We start from the raw sequence: 8,371 nt of genomic DNA, 5'->3' as shown, positions 1-8,371 counted from the left end.
ACTACTGGTATTTAATTTGTGCATTGACAATAAAGTATTATATGAACTAAAGATGACTAAAATCTTACGAAGAAGAAGAAACATTCACAAAAAATCCATGGCAAGACCTTTCTTCTTGATATCTGTTGAAAACTGCATGGAACTGACAGAGAGGGTTATGTTTATTAATAAATAAATAAATAAAATAAAACATTATGCTACCTTCCCAAATACAATGTAGCCTAGGTGTAAGTGATCTTTCATCAATCCAGTTGCAATGGATGAACTGTGATGAACTGCCCTACTTGTGACTTTCTGTGCAGCCGCACACACACACACACACACAGGCATGCCAATCAAGCATACACAAAAGTTTCAAGAGTGTGGGATGGAGTAGAAGATGGAGACAAATTGATTAGTGTGATTTATTTTCGCAGAACGGATATACAGGACTAAGCGGCGGTCATATTTTGTACCGCTATGCGGTACATCTAGTTATGTCAATTATGCAAATTGCCCAACATAGGCAAGTTAGCATCCGGCAGTTGGGGACGCATACTTTGGTGTACTCAAAATTTCCGGCTCCACAATGGGGCTCTATGGGTTGGCAAGACTATGTATTTGATGCACTAATTTGATGATTAAAGGAGAATTCCGGTGTGATTTTGACCTAAAGTGTTTTGAAACATGATACCGAGTGTGAACGTATGTCTCATAGCCCATCTCGGCTTGTCCCCTGCACTCCGAAATCTGGTGCTAGTTAGCCGATGCTACCAACAAGGCGGTCAATGGTGGTGCCTCGGCATCGGCATAGCCATGCAAATAAATGACTGTTTTACACTATTTACGAGGCTCAATGTATCTCCACACTTCATTGGTAGACTTCCGAGGGCCCTGACATTTAAAACGAGACATTGAGAACTTTGAAAAAGCACTGGTAGTTTACTTACAAGACGATTTATACAGACAGTATCTTCACGAAGTTTAGCGTTTGCAGCCATCTTGAATTTAGTCACGATAAGTCGAGCGACGAGTAAGAATGAACAGGTATGATAAGGGATCAGATTCCAAAAATAATTCTTTGGAAATGCATGGATTACAGTTTCTTCCAGTAGCAGCAACTGGAATCCATGCATTTCCACGGAATTATTTTTAGCATCGGCTAACTAGCGCCAGATTTCGGAGTGCAGGGGACAAGCCGAGATGGGCTATGAGACATACGTTCACACTCAGTATCATGTTTCAAAACACTTTAGGTCAAAATCACACCGGAATTCTCCTTTAACTTAACCATTCACAAAACAATTTCAAGATGACATTGGTTGTTGTGCTTTTACATTCGTTTTACACTGTGCAAGTAAATGTTGTGATATTACTGATCATGAGAAGATTTTGCAGTGGTGCTCAAAATCTAACAGGTGGGGGAATCAGTGGACATTGGCGTGCATCACTAAACCATGCACACCTGGGACTCATCTAATTATCACTGAATTGAGAATGAGGCATCATGCCTTTATAAGCCTCCATAATAATGACTGCTTGAAATCCCCCTTTCCATTGTTGTTTAGTGATCTAACATGGCAGTACTGGCAAAAGTGTCTGTGTGGCTTCTCATTGCTAGTGCCAGTTATGGTGAGCAGTATTAATCTTTTGGCAGTTGTATTGTGTCTTTTAAAATCCTGGTTTAAGTCATAATTTCTTCTGCTCATCTGAGCAGTCTTCTGTCTTCCAAAGAGGGAGGTCATGAACAAAGTTGGCCATGAGGTTGATGTTACAACACCAAACCCCAACAACCAGACCCATACTGGAGCTAATGGTGAGTTATTTCTGTAGTAGGGGCCTACTCCTATATTCTTACATGTTGATTGTGTTGAACTCAAATGTCTAAACTTGAATGGAATCCCAAGGTGTTCCCAGTGAAGATGTTCAATCAACCACTCCAACACCTAATCTCCAGAATCAGACTGCTGCAGCACAAACTGAAGTTACTGTTGAAGAGGTTTGTTTTTTTTTTGTCTAGGTTTCTGTCAGTATGATTTATTTTTGTGTAAACCAAAAGATGGTGCAAGTGAAGATGCTGTTCTCATCCCAACCATATTCCCAAAACCAGACAACCATTGCCCAAACTGAAAATGCTGGTAAGGACTTCTTTCACACAAACCTACAGGTGTTTTGGGGTGGTAACCAGGTATGCCATGCTGTTGGAGGTGCAAACAAATTTTGCATTTCCATTGAGATCACATAGAAAGTATCTAAAAGTATTCTTTCTCAAACCCACAAGCATTTGGTTACTATAACGGGCTATTTGCATGAATATATGTCACATACAACCACCCCACTTTCATTTTGTGAACTAAAAGATGGGCTAAGTGAAGATGTGGTAACTGCAATGCCAAATCCTCAAAACCAGACAACGACTGCCCAAACTGGAAATGCTGGTAAGGACATTGACTCATTGTGACTTAATCATTTTTACATGCAGTGTGTACATTGTGTGTGTGGGTGTATATATAGATATAGCCTAGATATCTCCCTATACCATTCCACATGCAACCCCACCACCCCACTGAAATTCATTTAATTTATGAACTACTAAGATGGGTTAAGTGGAGATTATATGGTAACAGTAGCTCCAATTCTCCAAAACTTGACAACGTCATCTGCCACAGGTGGAGTAACTGGTAAGGCCATCAAATTCTAGTGGGGAAGTTGCTAACATGGCTCAAACAAATTCTTTGTGAGGCTGTTTGGGTTGACGCCCCAGGTGATTTGGTATGATTGTGTGTGTGTGTGTGTGTGACTGACTAGATGCAGAAGAGTACGAGCTCTCCATGGTTAGCTCGTTTTCAATCGCCGCCGAGATCGTCAACGAACACAACACGCTGAGGAGAGGAGTGAGCCCCACTGCAAGCAACATGCTTAAGATGGTACAACTATTGCATCAGCCTGTAGTTTTTCTGTCTTTTTAAACCAGTGAGGTTGGATAAATAAATGACTCGAAGTAATTGCCAGTCCACTGGACCCACAGCAGAAGTGTAGCATTTGCAGAGCGTATGCTGAAACAAAATCGCCTTATTCATCCGGTGGCCAGAACGAGGCTTGCCATTACACCTCAGTCCAGCAGATGGTGGTGGCAATGCACTCCGTTTGCAAACTGCCAAAACAACGCACTGAAAAAGAACAGGCCAGCGAACCCTTTTTCGGTGAGCTATTTTTTTTTTTTTTGGCAATTAGCAAAAAGTGCATTGCCACCACCATCTGAGGTGTAATGGCAAGTGTACCCTGTAGCCTCGTTCTGGGTGAATAAGGCAAATTAGCTCAATTGTGTGTGTGTGCTACTTTTTTTTTTTTTTTTTTTTTTGCCCTAGGCTTTCACTCCAATTGCTATCCCCACCTGTTTGGTTCTTGATTAGTACCATCAGACTGACAAGCCATTTTAGGAAGATGGTAGAAAGTCTTAAGTGTGTCTGTCACAGAGGTGGAACAATGAGGCTGCTGCCAACGCACAGAGGTGGGCTGACACTTGCTCCATGACACACAGCGAACCCAGCGAGAGACAGATCAGCAGTATGGACACGCGCACTAATCACTCAACATGACATTTAAGTTGCCTTGTTTCATTGTTTTTAAGTTAATTTACATACTTGTGTTAAGTTTTTGTTTACGTTGACTTTTTTTTTTTTCTGTGCACACTCTTACAGTAGGCACATGCATATACAGACACATACACGTGCTAGTCATATTCACACAAGTAAACATTTTTGTTCTCAAACATATAGATCTATGATTGTCTAAACAAAGTTTGGGAGAAGCCCTGGAAAAGATTGACAGCCATAACAGGCCCTTCTGTTTTTGGAAGATTTGAACCCTCCTTAGCTCTACCACATTACACTTCAGCATGGCTAAGCTTCCCACTTCTTTCCCCCCATTCTCCTCCAACACATCACCATTTAGCGCAGGGCTATCAACAGAAATCATTCACGCAGATTTCAAGGACTTCCCAGGACACTGTCCAGCTACAATGCCAACATGCTTATTTTCAGCACTCAATATCAAGCACTTTCATGCGTGAAGTTGTGACTCACAATTGAATCAATCGTCACAAGAAAAATACCCTTGAAGTCAACATTTGTCTGCACACTGTAACGACACTCTGGGAATGGAAGAATGGGGACATCTCTATCCTGGCTTTCTCAGGAGTGATCCAGCCCTTTAAAGCCAATCTGAACTATCTATGTAGTAAAATTCCAAGTGGAGTCTATTTGTCATCATGGAAATTGTTTGGTGCTAAGCCTGTTGATGGGCCACTTTATCCTCATGATTTTGAGCTCCGTCTGTCATTTGTCCTTTTCCTTCTCCCTCAAGAGTCCTCTCCATTCTGTCTCTCTGCTTACAGCCAGTGGTTGTTGTGAGAACCTGTACATGGCCAGCTATAGGAACTCCTGGAGTAATGCTATCTGGTCCTGGTACGATGAGGTGAATGACTTTAAGTACAGTGTTGGATCCATCAACGGTGGCATCGTGGGACATTACACCCAGGTACACGCACATGGGCCCAATCCCCCCAGTCTGGACTCGCACTCAGACTTTGCTGCGCGTTCTCATGAAATTCAGGGCTTAGGGCTGTCCCAATGTCGGATTTCAAAGGGCTTGAGGGTTTGAGTATACACTTACCGAGCCCTTTCTGTGGGTCTGCATCAGTGCAGACTTCACCAAAGGGAATTACCCCCCAGTTCAAAGCGTTGTGACGTCTACCACAGAGACCGTAGGGAAATTCAGAAATCACAAAGGTAAACAACAGCACGACACACGACCAGCTTGTAAAACAAGAGTTTAAGAGTGTGAAATCAGGCAGGCATCTCCTATGCCTTGGCAATGTGAAAAGCTACAAACTTAAAATTTAAATTCCCCACCCGGCAAGTATCAGCAGCATCTTTGTTATGTAACGTCACCAAGGTAACATGTGATCTTGTGAAGTGCTGTCCCAAACCCATTTATACCTATCTGAGCCCATGTGGCCTCACACACTCACTCACTTACTGTAGCACCTGAGATCAAATAAGTCTGTCTTTACTCCTTAATCCTCAGGGCTTACTTTGGGATTGGCCCATACACACTCTCCATTACGTAACTTCTCAGACAGGAAGGTAAACTTCTAGCCTCATTGACATACGTCACCACTACTTTTGCTATCCGTCTCTGAGGATCGATCAATCCATCCTCGAAGACGGCATGGCCACCATCGCCACGGCAACACCTCACTTCCAGTGTTCCCCTCTCTCCTTCTCACCACTCAGGTTGTGTCGTACAGGTCAGACCAGCTAGGCTGTGCCATGGCTTACTGCCCAAACTCCAGATTCAAGTACTTCTACGTCTGCCAGTACTGCCCACCGTGAGTACGGCTCACCGCACTGCCCACCATGATTGCACACCTCATTGGTATCATTGTTTTGTATTTGAAACGCATGTTATGTCAGATCAGAAGAACATGTAAAAAACAACTTCATATCCATGTTTTACCCTGAATCTATTTGTACATCCATATGAATTCCCCATTGCTTTCCATGTATTAACTGAATCCCATTCTTTATGTTGGCCCGTAGTAGGATGAGCTCTCAGCAGACCATGCCCTACAAGTCTGGCCCTTCCTGTGGGGACTGCCCAAATGCCTGTGAGGACAAGCTGTGCAGTAAGTCTCAGTGTAGAGAAACATGAATCTTGACTATTCTTGAAACAGCCTCATCTTCCCCCTCAGACATGTCTCATCTGCCCCTGTCTGCTGTTCTCTCTCCCGCTGTCTTTCACACACACACTCACTCTGTATTGTTTTCTCATGCTGTACCTTTTCTGCTCTTCCTTTTTTTTATGATGCGTCTCATTCTTCATCACAGCCATTTCTCATGCTCACTTTTGATCTTGTCTTTCTCTCCTTTCTTTGTTTTCTTTCTATCCTTTAGTCACTGCAGCTCACTGTGCCCATTATAACTGATGTGCTATGCCCCTAACTGATGACTGGCAAAGTTACTCAGTGAGCGTGTCTCGTGCATGAACTAAAGCGGTCATGTGGGAGCGTTGAACTGATCCACCAATGTTTGTGCTTATGATCTTACTTGTGGTATTAAATTGGCAAATAGATTTAGCCTCTTTATTAAATCAACTGTAGACTTTAAACTTTGTTGCCTGCCATTTCAATTAGGGTCCGTAATCTCCCTCCTGCCTTCATAGATATTAGAAAGCTAGATACCACATTGGGCTCCCGAATGTACGTAAATAACGTCGCCATCTTGGTGGGGGCAACAATAACTGGAGGCCAATAGAGAAACACGTGACTCTAACTGAAAATCAAATCTATGATGGCGGCAAGTTTTGCTGTCACTCCCCCCCCCATAGACAGTAAACGTGCTGCCCCCACCAATATGGCGGCCGCGTTTACGATGCCACCTAATAGAACTCGACAGTCAATGCGGTATCTAGCTTTCTAATATCTATGCCTGCCTTTCTCTCCACTCTTCTGACACATCTTCTGTCTCCCTCTCTCCCACCTGTAGCCAACCCCTGTCCGTACGTGGACCAGGAGAGCAACTGCCCAAAGCTGAAACAACAGTGGGGTTGCGACCATGACTCTGTGGCTTCCTGGTGCCCCGCGTCTTGCATATGCACCAATCAGATTGTTTGAGCCTGCATCCCCGACTGCCAGTCAACCCGAAGCCACTACATGCTTGTCCAATTAGAAAAATAAAAAGCTGATCACCTGAGCATCATGTTTGCTGGTGTCTTCATTTTCAAAGTAAACATTCTTACAGTGATTTTAATGGTCAGCTGGGTCAGATAAAACCAATTATATTGTAATATATACAATATAATACAATAATATATTGTGGGTAATACCCACAAACATCTGAAAGACTGATCTTGTGTTCTGTTGAGTCTTAGCACTAAAAATAGATTTCAGGTAAGCCATTGTGTGCTTTCACATTGAGTACTCGTGCACAGTTTTGTACTTGCCCCTTCACTCCCCAGAATTCTCTTTTGTGTGCCAATGGCACGTAGTGGAAGAGACAGGCCGAGACACTGAGGTGGGGTCAGCCCATTTCTTAGCCCGCAAGGAATTTGTTTGATGTCTGAGTATACTGTATGTGGCCAGATCCCAGTTGAAGGCAGGATCTATAGACCTGACACTCCTATCCCTTGCAAATACTATGTTGTGCATTTACATTTGAGTTTTTTTTGTTTACAGTAACAGTACTGTATTCTTTACTGCTATATATATATTTTATATATATATATAAAAATTCTTCCTTCCTTTTCTCCTTTCTCAAACTACTTTCACAGAACGTCTTATTGCAAAATCAGATGGAGGCAACAGTTACCTCAACACCAAACAATGTCGGAGTACTGATCCAATTTGTGATTGAAGTGTTCCCTTATTTTTTTTTGAGCTGTGTGTGTGTGTCTGTGTCTGTGTCTGTCTGTGTCTGTGTCGTCTGTGTCTGTGTCTGTGTGTGTGTGTGTCTGTGTCTGTGTCTGTGTCTGTGTCTATCACACACACTCTTCACAAAATGTTAGGCTATTTGGCTTTTGGGTGAAAAGTAGGGCATTTAAAGGAAAATTCCGGTGTGATATTGACCTAAAGTGTGTTGAAACATGATACCGAGTGTGAACGTATGTCTCATGTAACAGTATAATGTCCCCTGCACTCAGGAATCTGGCGCTAGTTAGCCGATGCTACAAACAGTTTTTCGATGGGGGTGCCTCGGGCATTGGCCTAGCCATGCAAATAAATCACTGTTTTACACCAATTACGAGCAGTGTTTGGAATAACGCCGTTTAAAAGAACGGCGTTAGGTAACGTTATTTTTTCAGTAACGGGGTAATCTTAATAATTACTTTTCCCATCGTTACAACGGCGTTAACATTACTGGACGTTAAATGTGGTGCGTTACTATGTATTGATTGAATAAACTGTGTAATCAGAACGCACCCCTGGCTCACAGCTAGTGAGGAGGTGGGTTAATAATGACATAAGCGATTATGATTGGCTAAGGCAGTGTCATGTTTCATGATATTGAAATAATATGAGAATTGTGGTCAAAGGCAAGAACGTGCATGTAATGTGTACATTATGTCCAGGAGCAAAGACTTTGTCGACATCCGTTGTAAGCAAAATTCAACATTTAATGAAGCATATCACACACGCATCTAAAGCTAGTGGCCAAAAACATCGATACCTCCACCACAGATGACAGCTCGCCATCCACTAGCAAAGAAGGACTCGGAGAAAAGTCCTCCAAGCAGCAAAAGCTAGATCAACCGTAGGTCTGTCGATGTGCAATATCTTGAATTTCCCCTTGGGGATCAATAAAGTAGCCTATCTATCTATCTAATAAATATC

General features: G+C 42.7%; 1 protein-coding gene across 1 annotated transcript; it reads left to right on the top strand.

Moving 5' to 3' along the window:
• The first annotated feature begins 1,556 nt into the window (after positions 1-1,556).
• On the top strand, positions 1,557-6,655 carry LOC143124715 (serotriflin-like). Its single transcript, XM_076286426.1, has 8 exons — positions 1,557-1,611; positions 1,697-1,795; positions 2,788-2,906; positions 3,456-3,546; positions 4,376-4,518; positions 5,277-5,371; positions 5,583-5,668; positions 6,528-6,655. The coding sequence occupies exons 1-8, from the start codon at positions 1,557-1,559 to the stop codon at positions 6,653-6,655; spliced, it is 816 nt and encodes a 271-aa protein (XP_076142541.1).
• The last annotated feature ends 1,716 nt before the right edge of the window (positions 6,656-8,371 follow it).

The sequence above is a fragment of the Alosa pseudoharengus genome, unplaced genomic scaffold, assembly GCF_046254945.1.
Source record: "Alosa pseudoharengus isolate Yale_2024_CS ecotype anadromous, Long Island Sound unplaced genomic scaffold, YU_APseudo_1.1 YU_APseudo_1.1_scf_15, whole genome shotgun sequence".
NCBI lineage: Eukaryota > Metazoa > Chordata > Actinopteri > Clupeiformes > Clupeidae > Alosa > Alosa pseudoharengus.
Note: the sequence above shows the minus strand (reverse complement) of the source record. Positions and strands in the feature narration are given on the sequence as shown.

What these genes read in the sequence shown, in the direction of transcription:
- LOC143124715 (XM_076286426.1), top strand. Translation starts at nt 1,557, where the DNA reads ATGGCAGTACTGGCAAAAGTGTCTGTGTGGCTTCTCATTGCTAGTGCC. An exon ending in CAGCGAGAGACAGATCAGCA is followed by an intron (nt 3,547 to 4,375) that starts GTATGGACACGC and finishes CTCTGCTTACAG; the next exon opens with CCAGTGGTTGTTGTGAGAAC. An exon ending in GTCTGCCAGTACTGCCCACC is followed by an intron (nt 5,372 to 5,582) that starts GTGAGTACGGCT and finishes GTTGGCCCGTAG; the next exon opens with TAGGATGAGCTCTCAGCAGA.